At 41.2% G+C, this 14752-nt stretch overlaps 1 protein-coding gene across 1 annotated transcript in view; it reads left to right on the top strand.

Moving 5' to 3' along the window:
* The first annotated feature begins 615 nt into the window (after positions 1-615).
* c1ql4b (complement component 1, q subcomponent-like 4b) overlaps positions 616-14752 on the top strand; it is a 17359-nt gene continuing 3222 nt past the window's right edge. Inside the window, exons 1-2 of the mRNA XM_026945559.3 lie at positions 616-869; positions 2276-2954. Coding sequence (XP_026801360.1) covers positions 2406-2954 — 549 coding nt within the window. The 5' untranslated portion in view covers positions 616-869; positions 2276-2405. The remainder of the gene's footprint in view (positions 870-2275; positions 2955-14752) is intronic.

Below are 14752 nucleotides of genomic sequence, written 5' to 3'. Positions count from 1 at the left end.
TTTTATTTATATTCATCTCTGATGATGAGGATGATGATGAAGAGGATGATGATGATGAAGAGGATGATGATGAAGAGGATGATGATGAAGAGGATGATGATGATGATGTGTGTGTGTAATCTGGTCAGTATTCATGAGCACTACCTGGAGTTTGCTGTTGGTGGACAGACAGACAGACAGACAGACAGACAGAGAGACAGACAGACAGACAGAGAGACAGACAGAGAGACAGACAGACAGACAGACAGACAGACAGAGAGACAGACAGACAGAGAGAGAGACACACAGAGAGACAGACTGAGGGATTTGATGCAGCAGCTTCCTGCAGAAATCAGTGCGCTGTAGAGCTGTAAGGATCGGGAGCGCGCGAGCCGGGGACGCGGAGCGGCGGGAGCGCGCGAGACCAGCCTGGCACGGTGCGTGAGCGCGCATACACACAAATCGCACAAGTGATAAAACTGTTGCTTCTGCGCGTTTTTTTTTTTTTTTTTTATCCTGAAACATCACGGTGAAATGTTTTACTAGTGTGTGTGTGTGTGTGTGTGTGTGTGTGTGTGTGTGTGTTCAGCAGGAGATGAACAGTAAGGGAAGATATTCACACTGACCTGCAAAAAAAAAAAAAAAAAAAAAAAAAAAAAAAAAAAAACTACTTTTAGTTAAAAGAAATAAATAACTAAAGCGCCACGAGGGAAGAGGAAAGGATGGAAGGATGGAGATGGAGGGATTTCCGACTGAAGCAAAACCATTAAACACAATCAGCTGATTGCTCCATGGCGCGCGCCGCACGGTGAGGACGTCCTCCGGTGTGAATGAACTGAGCTCGAGCTCCGGTTTAACGGAACTGCACCTTATTTCCTCACACTGTTCAGGTAAGAACCGAGTTTAGCTTCAAAAACCAACAAACACACACACACACACACACACACACACCTTAGCGCGGACCTGCGTGTGAGTTTTAATTTGTGCATCATTTGTTAATTAACAGAGAGATTATCCTGCGCGCGAGGGAATACAGCCTGGACTGCAGGGAGTGGGATAATCATAATAATCATAATCATAATAATCATAATCATAATAATCATAATCATAATAATCATAATCATAATCATAATGCGATAATTAAAATGCAATTATAGTTTTTCATGAATATGTAATTAATATGCAAATCTCACAAGTGGTTGTTATAGAAAGAAGTAAAATTAATTAACTGATTAACGAGACTCAGAAATAAAGTTACTACACTGCATGATCTGTTTCTTTATTTGTCTTTTACCTGTGAAGATGTGTGTGTGTGTGTGTGTGTGTGTGAGACTTTACTTTTAGAGTAACACAATGCTCTCCTCAAGCTCCAATCATGTACCTTTAATTATTTATTACAGCTATAAAGATAGAAACTAAATGTACACATCACGCCCCACTGATGCAGTGCTGCAGGTGTATTTCCTGTGGAATTAATCATTAATACGCTTTAATTAAACCTCATTTACTGATCCGCCATCAGATTCAATTAATAGTCTGTTACAGCTTACTATATGTTTATAATTATATTATAATAATGTTATAATGTTTTATCAGTTTATTTATCATAAAAAGAGAATTAACACAGAAATAAAGAGCACTAAACTGTACCTTTCCCGGACCTTTACCTGTTTATCTTTCACCTGTTAATGTGGATCTAGTGCCCTTTAAGCATCATTTAAAATACATGATTAGTTTTTAGAGTAAAGCTTTAAAGGTTCACTTCATGCACACAACACACACTAAAGGTACTGAAGGTACTACACTTTAATGATTCTACACCAGTGACATGGAAAAGTGCAACTCTGAAAGCACTTCTGATTTTACATTTATATTCCTTTTTCAGCGTCTTCACTCCTCATACAGCAGAGCAAAAAAATCTCCTGATGTGAGACTGTAGAGAAAAAACACCAATTTATTTTTGTGGATGTGGAAAAAACTAAATAATAGAAAAGTGGATGGAACAACAGGAAAGGACTTTGTTAAGCATTGTGTAGACTCGCAGTGCTTTTCTGAACCAGCGGAGTTCAAGAAGAAGAAGAAGAAGAAGAAGAAGAAGAAACGTTACATCAGAAAAGTTTTCATTAAACATTAATTAAAGAAACGTCCATCTTTAAACTAAAGAAGGAAATTTGTGATGGACAAAAAAGCATTATGTCACTGAGTTTATTTTATTTGCTCAGTTATATAAACAGCTTATTTTTTAAACAGATCTCCGTGTTCATGTTGTTTTTTTCCCTCCTCTGTCTCTCTCTAGTCCTCTCTTCCTCTCACACTTCATTCTGGCCGGCCCCGTGTCCTCTAAAGGAGAGGAGGACTTCCTCTCTATAGCGGCGTCTCGTCTCAGCCACAGGAAGCGCGTGATTGGCGCAGCAGTGGGCGTGGCCATGGTGCTGGTGCTACTGGTTGCCATCCCACTATTGGTCCACAGCACTAAGCTGGGCGGAGTCGGAGGCGGAGTCGGAGGGACGCATTACGAGATGCTGGGTAGCTGTAAGATGGTGTGCAACTCTCTCACGCCCAGTAACGAACTCACGCCCGTTTCCCCGCCTCCCCATGACGTCCCCACACGCAGGGCCGGAGGGAAATCCAGTTTCCGTGGGATTCCAGGCCTACCAGGACCCCCAGGACCACGAGGGCCCCCTGGAGAGCCAGGTAAACCGGGTCCTCCGGGTCCACCAGGTCCAGGTCCAGGAGGATATGTCCCGTCATTCTACAGCCCCAAAATAGCGTTTTACGCCGGTCTGCGCAAACAGCACGAAGGCAGCGAGGTCCTCAAGTTTGACGACGTGGTGACCAACGTGGGAAATTATTACGAGCCCACGACAGGGAAGTTCACCTGCCCTTTACCTGGGATCTACTTCTTCACTTACCACGTCCTCATGCGGGGAGGAGACGGGACCAGCATGTGGGCCGACCTCAAGAAGAACGGACAGGTACCATCCGTCTGTGTGTGTGTGTGTGTGTGTGTGTGTGTGAGAGAGAGAGAAACCTGATCAACAAATTAAAAAATCAAGGGTGACATGCTTGCATGTGGATAGTTAAATGGATACAAATAAGGTTTTAAGAAAACTGACCCCTCCCCTTTTTTATTTCATTTAACCACATTCATTAATAACAGTCACGCTCGGTTCTCTTACACCCTAAAGATGCCAGTGAACTTCATGTAAAAAGGAGTGTGTGTGTGTGTGTGTGTGTGTGTGTCTTCCAAACAGAAATTCAAACTACATTGTCTTTTTTTATGAGCCCTCCCCCTGTCTGTGATTGGTCTAAATATCACATATTAAATATCACATTGCTGACATCACTGCACAGAGCAGCGGTTTATATTCCATACACACTGTTTGTGTTTGCTTTATAGACTGTACACAGGATATAAATATAACATATATTCGCTCATACACAGTGTACAGTGAGCTTACAGTCGCGAAAGCAGCGGCACAAACGCATTCAAGAAAAACTCAAATACTCCATTTTCCATCTCTGCTTTGCAAAATAAACGAACTACAGCCGACATCTGTCTCTGACGCATTCGTGCTTCTTTCTCCTCTTTCATGGAGTTTTTTCATTTGTTCAGTTTGACTTGGTTGCCATGTCAACTTTTTAACCTCTTTTTTACCTCTTCTAAACTCAGATTTTTAAAGTCTAACAGCATGACTACTTCTGCAATATCTAAAATACACGCAATACACTTTAATAAGATGAAATGAAAAACTGCAGCGTTCTGAAATCTGACCAGCTCTCGGCTTCACAAGCGTTTCAGCGCCCCTAACAGTCTACAGCCCTATTCAGACGGGATGATTTTTCACTGTGGAGGTGCGTAATGTAATTATTCCTGGACTGATGGACTGATTGTGCACACTTCTGGAGAGATTACTTATGACACGCCCCCAGTTCTGAGCTTCTGTATTACATCATCAGTAGGCGTGTTTCTGACCCAATCATCATTTTTCCGCCAAAACGTGTTTGAAGGAGAAATTAAAATTTGATAGTTTGAGCACACATTGTCTAATCAAAGTACAAATTACACAGAAGGACAGAAAACAAAACTGTAAGTTTAATGTTTTTTGGTTTGAACAAAAGAGTTACAACTTTTCTGTTTACTGTTCAGTATTATGGGATTGAAACACTAAAAAAAAATGAGAAATCACTAATGCAGCCCCCCATCTGTCTTTAAGTCAGAAGGCCAGATTGGAATTCGCAATGAAATACAGAGATGATCCACAAAAGTTCTGGAACCAAGATGAACCTCTACCAAAGTGATGGAAAGACCAAAGTGTGGAGAAAGAAAGGATCTGCTCATGATCCAAACCATACCAGCTCATGGGTGAAGCATGGTGGAGGTAGTGTCATGGCTTGGGCTTGCATGGCTGCTTCTGGAACAGACTCACTAATCTTTATTGATGATGGAGCTCATGATGGTGGCAGCAGAATGATTTCAGAAATCTACAGAAACATTCTGTTTGCCAATTTACTGAGAAATGCATCCGATCTAATTCATCATGCAGCAAGACAACGACCCAAAACACACAGCAACACAACAAAGCACTTCATCAGGGGAAAGTGGAAGGTTTTAGACTGGACAAGTCCATCGGCAGACCTTAACCCAACTGAGCAGCATTTCACCTCCTGAAGAGGAGACTGAAGGGAGAAACCCCCCAAAACTAACAACAACTGGAAGAAGCTGCACAAACAAAGAATGCAGCAGTTTGGTGACGTCAGTGGGTCACCGGCTTGATGCGGTTATTAAAAGCAAAAGATACGCAGCCAAATATTAAGTGTTATTTACTTTAAGACAATCTGTTCCAATACTTTTGCTCAACTAAAATAGTTTTAATTTAATATTCCACATTTTAAAACTTATTTGATTGATTTTAGTCAGAAAAAAAAACAACTCATAAAGAGTTATTATTAAAACACACTCATACACATACAATCTCTTTCTCTCCATCTCTCTCTCTCTCTCTCTCCCCATCTCCCTCTCTCTTTCTCTCCGCGTCCCTCTCTCCCTTTCTCTCTCTCTCCCTCTCTCTCTCTCTTTCTCTCCGTCTCTCTCTCTCCCTGTCTCCCTCTCTCTTTCTCTCCGTGTCCTTCTCTCCCTTTCTCTCTCTCTCTCTCTCTCTCTCTCTCTCTCTCTCTCTCTCTCCGTCTCTCTCGAGGCTGAAACATGACATGGATCAGAGATTCGGTTTCTCAGAACAGTTTGATTTAAAACCACAGAACAGAGGAGAGAAACAAATCAACATACAAACAATAATAATTGCTAAAAATTCAACTGTCTAATTTATTATAAAATATACAAAGAGGGGAAATGAATATTCAAACACTTTATTTTTGTCATTTTTGTTCTTTAATATAATATGTAATTAAAATATGATCAAAAAAGTGTGTATTCATAAGCATAAACAAAGATACAAGTTTGAAAAATGAAATTGGGAAAAATGTATTCACACACCATAAATTACCAACATTAGTACTTTGCTGCAAAGCAGTTCTTTGAGACGTCTATGATAAGAAGTAATTAGCTTTTTGCTGCATTGTGGTTCAGTTTTGTTCCATTCCTCTCAGCAAATTGTCTTCAATTCCCCAAGGTTACGCGGACGCCTCTGACGGACTCGCAATTTCAAAATCCTCTATAAATAAAGGAGATTGGCTAGACCACGCGAGCACATTCACCTTCTTTTTAGAAACCACTCCTGTGTTATTGTGGCTGTGTGTTTGGCCTCACTGTTTTGTTGAAACGTCCATCTTCTCCGTTTCTTGGCGGATGAGAAGAAATTCTTCTCTAATAGGTCCCAGTACATCTCTCCATTCACATTTCCTTCGATGGTGTGTAATACCCCAGTACTGTTTGCAGAGAAGCAGCTCCATATCATGATGCTCCCATCACCATGCTTCACTGAGGGTGTTCTTGGGATCATACACACAACCCTTTTTCTCCAAAAATCAAGAGATGAATTATTGCAAAAGTGTTCTGATTTGCGTAAATGCTTTCAGATGCACATCTCTGTGCTTGTTTTTAGCAGAGGAGGAGTTTAGGGTGAGTGACTGCTGGCTTCTTCATCGTTACTCTGAGATCATGCTGTGAAAGCTTGCGAGGTTCACCTGTCCGGGGAAGATTAGGTGTAGTTCCATGAACTTTCCACCTGCATATTATGGAACCAGTTGTGCCAGTTTAAGGTGTTTGCTAGGGCTCTGTAGCATGTTTTCTCTCGAGTGTTGTTTAAATAAAGTTGTTTCAGAGAACTTGTGGAAGCTCCTTCAACTTCACCATGACTGCTTCTTGTTGTGTAAAATCTTCCTAACCGATCAGAGCGTCTTTTATAATCACACCAGGTACAATTTGCAGCATTTATATCTAGAATTTGATTTATTTTTATAAATAAAAATATAGTGTTTTTATTGGCCAATAAGCCTGGTTTGACTCAGATCATTTCAGCAGCCATTTTTTGTCTCAGTGAATCTCTGTCCTACAGGAGTCATCCCGCTGACCCCCTGACACTCGTACAGCACAAACTGCTTTACTGCAGAATCTCAGTCGCTTTTCACCTCGTACAGCGCCGCAGTTTATCGATTTAACAGCAGCTCTATTAAAGAGCAGGAGGACAGCGAGGGGGCGAGAGGAGAGACGCTGTAACTTACTGTCTCACTGTCACTGCTGCTTTCCATTTCTGCTCAATTATTTATGTGTTTGAGATCACACACACACACACACACACACACACACACACACACACACACACACACACACACACTGAAACTTCTCTGTGTGTTTAGAGCATCACTGAAACTTGGGACCGGTAGAACACAAAGAACCAAAAATTACTAGAACCAACGTGTTTCAGCAGGAGAATTACTCCACCATGCTCTGCTCTTGTTTTCAGTGATTCTAGTAGATGATCTCAATTCAGCAAAGAATCTTATTATTCAGCACAAAGAGAAGGTGTAAAAGCAGGAGAGTCGTAACGCAGGTCTGAAGTTCATTCCTGTCCAAGACGAGACACTCTCTGCTGTGTATCAGTGTGATTTTAGGTAAATCATGTGAATAAATCCTGTTTAAAATAAATAAATATAATTTGGAGGAGTGAAAGACAGATTTATAGACAGTGTTGTGTAGAGTGTGGTGGACTGAGACAGCAGGAGAGAGAGAGAGAGAGAGAGAGAGAGAGAGAGAGAGAGGGATGATGGAGAGATGAGCAGAGGAGAGGAAGATGGATGGCTAATCAGAGGAAAGCAGACACGGAGGACGAGTGAGAGAGTTACAGCGAGGCCACGAGCTCAGACGCCATCAGATCAGCGTAAGTAAGACAGATGAGCAGAAAAAGGACGAGGACGAAGTGGACAAGATTCAACGTCTGTATCACACCACAGAGAGGGTTAAATTAATACCATACACACTGCAGCGTGAGGGCCGACATTAATAACCTCATTAATATAATTCATATATCATTTACACTCTATGGGTCATTATTAGTGATGGATCAGTGATGTTTATTTCACATAGAGTACAATGTTGTATACGTGTTGATACTGATTCAGAAAAGAGTATTAATACGCTGAGTATTAATCAGTGACGTCAGTGAACATTTTATTTTGCTCTGTAATTGTTTAAATAGTGGCTATGAAAAAGCGCACACGTGTGTGTTCATGCGATTACACTACTAGACTCATTCTTTATAACGTTATCGAGTTGATTTTAAATGAAGAGCATTAGCTAGCTACATTAGTTAGAGCTTTTATTTTCACTAACCTAGCGTAGACATCATCTGTAGACATTTTTCCTCATCTAGCCAGTGTTTGCTGCTTGTAATTAACTCCTTGTGCTGAGTTTTATATTTAAGAATTTTTTCACTTCTACTGTAGAAAGATGAGGTAATTTCTCCTCTTGATATTTTCATAGTTTGCAGTCTGTGTTTCTTTGATCATTACTCACGAAATACCGCCAGATCGCTGTCATTTCTATTCTTCAGTGGGACAACGATCACACAGCACCACCTGGGGCCTCATTTATAAACAGAGCATACACACAAAACTGGATCTGAAATGAGCGAACGCAACTTCCCATGCAGAAACTGGGACTTATAAAGAAATACTTGGCAGGAAACTGTCACGTTACACTTCATGTTTCACTTCATATCAAATTGTGCAGCTCCATAATAACTGCATAGTCCCCTAGGGTGTACAAACTTATTATGGCTTTTCACACTTGAAATATTTAACCTCGGGTCATTAGAAACCCCAGAAACCAGAATCCTGGGTTACCTTGTTTCACATTGCTCATACTTTACCCGGGGTTAACAGTTAATCCTGAGTATTCATAATCTGACGTTTCACACTGTACATTCCTAAACCCTGGGTTAACTTCTTACCTGCATATCTGCGATGTCAACAACCATGATTGGATAAATACAACATGTGACTGGTTTAAATAACGGCTTTCTCCTCACTGATGTGAAAGTCACCACACACACAAAGGAAAGAAAATAAAGACAAAAAGACAAAAAGAAAAAAGATCCAGGTCTCAGTTAGTACCAGGAAGTGAAGAGAGTCAGGCTAAAGCTAAAGCTGAGATGAAGTCAGCTGTCTGGATGGCAGAAACACACCTCCATCACTGAGACAGCAGTGGAGGGTAGATGAGGTCACTGGTAGAATAGCCTCTATTTTGTGGAGGAAAACCTGTGTAAGGAGAGCAGGGTGGGAGGCACAGGATACACCAACTAACCCTCATTACAATCAGAGAAAGCCCTGTGTGTAATACATACCTTCAGGGAGACATTTACATTTACGGCATTTAGCACTTTTATGGCATTGGCAACTTACAATTATCTCATTTATACAACTGAGCAGCTGAGGGTTAAGGGCCTCGCTCAAGTAGTGGCAGCCTGGCGGTGCTGGGATTTGAACAATCAACCTTCCGATCAGGAGGCCAACATCTTAACCACTTCCCTGAAACCGCTCCATTATACACCTCTCCATTACACACCTCCATTAACGACTAATTTGTAACTCACCACTAAAGGCAAAAACACCACGACCAGAGGCAAAAGCAACACCACAGACAAATCATATACACAGTGCACTAAATCCAGATTCCTACCTGACCAGCAGAGAATGAATCCAGGATAGGAAACTCAAAGCACACACAGATTCATCACTGGATCAGAGTTTATTTAACTAGAGCGTGGTGATGGAGTGTTGATTGTGGACAGGTGTGCTTTATTATCAGGCAGGAGTTGTGATTGCTCATGGAATGTGGGTTGTAATTTGTTTGTAGTTTGTTGGAGACTCTGTGTGGTTCCAGCTTTCAGCACCTTTATCACAGAGTCTGTTGTATTTAGTTAGTATTTGTGTGAAGTCGCCTGTGATAGGTTGTAAAGATGTAAGAAATATATCAGTGTTTTTAAGACTGTGCTGGAAAAGTTGGAAAAGTACTGAGGGTTCTTTATGGGCTTTGCGGTTAATCTTCATGGAGCTCGTCAACACGGACACGTTCATTCCTAGCCATGAAATTAGAGCTTTTTCCTGAGAATATTTTCAGTGAAAATTAAGATTATGTTACTGGAGAGTATGACGTACTGAATGTACAAATTACTGTCATGTCAAGATGAGATAAAATTAATCTTAATTAGTTATTCCTGTTTGTGTAAACATGCAGATAAACTGCTTCTTCATTCATCTGTCTATCATTTTCTCTCTCTCTTTCTCTCTCTCTCTCTTTCTCTCTCTCCCTGTTTGTCTCTTACGGTTAATTACAGTCTGATGGAGAGGAGGTGTTAACACACACGCTAACATCTTGTCAGTTAAACCACAGCTAATGAGTTTACATCCTCCAATTATGTCATTCATTTAGTCCATGGTAGAACTCTATGTTAGAGCGTGGTTCTCCTCCAGCCTCGTCTCTCTCTCTCTCTCTCTCTCTCTCTCTCTCTCTCTCTCTCTCTCTCTGTTCCCTCAGCCCTCACCTCGTTATCCTTTTCCTCCTTGCTTTCCTCCTTGCTCCGCTTCCTGTGTTTTTGTTGGCCTTTAAACAGAGCAGCCTAAAGGTCGAACCTGTACAAACGCCGAGACGAACGTCAGCGTGGCTTTGTGAAGAGGCCTAGTAAAGGACAGCCGCTGTCACACACACACACACACACGCACACACACACACACACACAAGGTGGACGTATATTACATTCACGTCACTGTTAAAATTGCATAGGTAGCATCATTTATCACACTGGTGTCTGTACATGTTCAGTGGCCAATTAGTAAGCAGCAAACACCTGAACCATCTATTAGCCTTCAGAGAGAGAGAGAGAGAGAGAGAGAGAGAGAGAGACGGAGAGAGAATTAAATTCAGGAGTAAATTTGTACTTAACAGATGCCATTTCATTGCAGGAAACTTTTCAAGAACTGCAGTTGTGTTTCCACCAGAGCTGCTTTGCTTGTTGTGCTGAACAGTGCTGATTGGTTAAACCCGTTCACTCAGAATGGAAGTGTAACGTTGTGTGCCGATCCACAGGAACAGTGCTGGTGTTCAGAGACAGACGTGACAGAAAATCTTCCCAAAGCTGTTCTTATGATCTTTAACTTTCACACACTGCAGCAAAACAGCAAAAAGTAGCTCCAGTTACTTTACACTTTCCTGAAGGTTTTGTGAAATCCGTCCGCCATCAGAGACACTCGCCTGAAAACGTAGCTCCATCTCTGACACATTTACAGCTTCATTTATACACAAACACCTTTAACCCTTTTATGTTCAGCATCCACACTTTTAAACTGTTAATTCAATGCTGTTTTTAGAAATATATAATATGTAAATAACCTCAGCACCACTCCAATTATATACACTCTATTATCCTGATTAAATTTTGCTCCTAAAACTCCCATATCCAACATGGCTGATGGTGAAAGATGTGTCTCAGGCAGGACTGTAATAAACATTATTATCTTAGATTTATTAATAACATCATATTAATAACATCATATAATATATATAAATTTACATTTTCTATCATTTTGGGCATCAAAAATGTTCTGTAAGAGTTTAGACCAAAAGCATTTTCAAGTATTTTTCAGCAGTAACTTGTTTTCCGTGTGTTATATAAAACGTGGATATGTTTTATTAAAATTAGTGCATGAAGAGTTCATAGATACTTTTGTCTGCAGTTTTAGAGTCAGTGTTTGTTTTTAGGTGAAATTTTCACTTTAAGTGAAATCAGTCAAGTTCACTGTGAGGATCTAGCAGTAGTTCTCTCTCTCTCTCTTCCTCTCTCTCTCTCTCTCTCTCAGTCCTTCAGTCTCTCTGTCTCTCTCTCTCTGTCTCTCTCTCTCTCTCTCTCTGTCTATCTCCCTCTCAGTCTCTCTGTCTCTCTCAGTCTCTCTCTCTCTCTCTCTCTCTCTCTCTCTCTCTCTCCACATTCCCAATTCTCCAAAGCAGCAGATTCGGAAGCTGCAGTATTTTATAACAGACAGAATCTCTCTCCCCTGTTGATGCACATCAGCTTTTCAGTGGATAATGAACCTGATCTGTTTCTTCTTTTTCTTTTTCTCTCCATCCTTCAGTTCTGTTCTTTCTGTTTGCGATGTTTGCAGAGAACGGAGTTGTTTAACAGCCCTGTGTCTTGCTGCAGACTCGTCCTCTGGTCCTTCCTTTCTTCCTCCCACCAGTGTGTGTGTGTGTGTGTGTGTGTGTGTGTGTGTGTGTGAATGAATGTGTGTGAGTGAATGTGTGGGCGTGTTTTTATACTTTGGTAAGGACCAAATGTCCCCACAAAGCTAGGAACATCTGACAGTTTTGACCTTGTGGAGACAATTGACTGGTCCACATGAGGAAAACTTCAGCTTTTATTAAAAAGAAAACTGAAAGAGTTGAAATGTTTCCTTTTGGCTAATAAGGTTAAGGTTAGAGTTAGATTTACGTGTAGCATAACATTAATTATCCGCATTTATTATCATGTCAGTGGAAGGTCCTCACAAGGATAGTAAGACAAATGTGTGTGTGTGTGTGTGTGAGAGAGAGAGAAAGAGACAGAGACAGAATGTGTCTGTGTGTCTCGATGTCAATGTCAGAGTCAGAATAGCTAAATGGACTCTACACTCTCAGCTCATGGCGAGACACATTTAGAAATGTGTGTGTAAGAGCAGTGAGTCAGGGGCTGAGAATAATGAAGAAAAAATGCCACATCAGGAGGAGCTGCAGCGCTTTTCCAACAATTATCCTGAAAACCCACACAGAACCTGGGACTTGGAACACAATGCTGGTATAAGTGTATACACTTATTTATACCTGTACATTTGTGTCCATGAAAAATAATACAAACTTGAAAAGCACATCTCCACATCTCTAGTGTTCACAGGGGAGAAGTTCTACACAAAGCCATATGGTCATTAGTTAAACAGTAACTCCAGAGCGTAACGCTGCTGCACGGCTCCATGTCAACATCAACACCTTCTCACTTCAGCGCTGTCTCTTGGGGAGGAGCAACATGACTGACAGCCGAACTGCAAATCTGCAAAACGTGTGCAGACGTTCACACACACTGCTGTCTGCAACACGTGAACGTGTAAACTAAACTAAACCGTCCAGGAAAGATAAACGTGTGTGTTACTGTTCCAGTAAAATACTGAGTGTGATGGAGCAGAGTTACTGTTACCTCGCTGAAGCTGATTCTTTTCCCAGGTGTTTTATTCCCCTTACACCACAGCGATTTACCAACAATTACAATGTTTTTTATTTATCAATGAATGACACATCATACTTTTTATCTGTTTATAGTTACTTTGAAAAGTTAGTTCCTGTTGTCACTTACGTTATAGCAGCTATAAACACTCGTTCCCTCACCAGCCTCTCTTTATTCTCTAAAATAATAATCGCAGCTTGTTCCGCATGTTACTGAGAAACCGCAAAGCAGCGTAAACTCCTCTGTCCTGAAGATGTCAGAAAACTTACAGTTTCAGCTTTACCTCTGACACTGGAGACTCCTTCCATAAGTGTTAAATAAACATCTCCTCACAGTCCATGTGGATGACTGTAGAGAGCTGAGGGGGCGGGACCAATTAGACAACTCAATAGAAGAGGGGGTGGGGCCAAATGAACAACTTCAGAGGGCTGAAGAGGGTGGAGCCAAGTAGACAAGTTTACCTTTACCTCCTTTATCTTCAGATAGGTAAAGGACGCCGCAACAAGAAAGCCGAGAGGGCGATTTGCTTGACTCCAGGGCACTGGGGGCGGGGCCTAGTGGATGACAATGGTGAACTAAAGAAGTGGGTCCATGGATAATTCCAGAGAGCTGAGGGGGCGGGGCTAAGCAGGCGGATCCTCTCTATCTATCCATAACAAAATGACCAAATAAACATCTCCAATTCTCAGGTTCATCTGTTAAAGTCTGTAAATCCTTTCCTCTTTTCTACAGGATTATCAAACACTGGAGAGAAAACACAATAGTGTCGATAAAATAGAGCAATCTAACCGCATTTTATAGACACACACACACTCACACACACACACACACACACACACACACACACACACACTGGAGTTATAGTGGAGTGTGTGACATTAGGAGCAGCACTGAGCTCTCGCGAGCAGCAATTACAGAGCTCTTGCTCCTCCCCGCCACGGCGCAGACGTCCCACGGGAGCTGCCACCTCATGCTGCTAATCAATCTGATTTAACACGGACAGGGACACACACACACACACACACACACACACACGCCTGCACGAGCCACACGCCAGGGAGACACGCGTGACCTGCATCTCATTCACAGACAAGCGAAGGAGAAAAAATGGCCACACAGAGCAGCAGAGAGACACCGAGATAATTAATGAGAGGATGTGAAGAGAATTAAAGACTACACGAGAAAACGTTCATCCACTTTGACACGAGAGTGAAATACACACTGAATTAAATTACAGCTTCATCTCATTCACTAAAAATGGCTCACTCAAAAACTATTATCAAAAACTCTGTCATTATTTTACTAATAAAACAAATCCAAATAGTGAATTAAAAGTGTGATAAAATCTCCTACATCTTTCACACATTATCATTTCATCACCTCCATTTAGAGTCTCGTGGCTTCATTAAGTTGCGCTTGAGTAACTTTCAGAGCTCGATATAAATAAATAAAATGTAAAATACAGGATGTGCTGGATCAGGTGCTATTCTATGAGCTGCTGAATAATGAAGCCATTTCGTTAAATTGAACCAGTGATTAATGTGAGAATTACAGCGAGCTCTATTCATGCAGTGATATACTGGTGATATAAGAGACTCCTGTTAGATTTATTTCAACACTCGTCATCTTTACATTCGTATATCATCATATTAGTCTTTTATTTTTCACTTTTAAATTCTCTAACAATTTTATGTTACATCATATTACATTTGTCAGCAAAGAAAAAAACACTATTTCCTTCTTAAGTTCGTATTTTCTGTCCTTGATTATTTTCAGGTTTAAAGCGTGTTTGTGTTTAAAGGCGGTGGTCTAGACGTTAGTGTAAAACTCCGTCTCAGACGCTTCTACTCTGACAACCTCGGAGGTGTGAACGACACGCAGGTGATTTTAACAATCTGAATGTGGAGCTCAGAAAATCCTCTGAAGCAGCTGCGTAACCCGACTCTGAATACCAGCAACTTTCCCCATGGAAATACTGACGCAACTGTTGAACAGCCTTCTCGATTCCCACCATCTTAACTGTTTAACTTCTTGTGAAGTGGTGAAAGCAGGTATTCTGGTGCTGGTGT

The sequence above is a fragment of the Pangasianodon hypophthalmus genome, chromosome 2 (assembly GCF_027358585.1).
Source record: "Pangasianodon hypophthalmus isolate fPanHyp1 chromosome 2, fPanHyp1.pri, whole genome shotgun sequence".
Classification (NCBI taxonomy): Eukaryota; Metazoa; Chordata; class Actinopteri; order Siluriformes; family Pangasiidae; genus Pangasianodon; species Pangasianodon hypophthalmus.
Note: the sequence above shows the minus strand (reverse complement) of the source record. Positions and strands in the feature narration are given on the sequence as shown.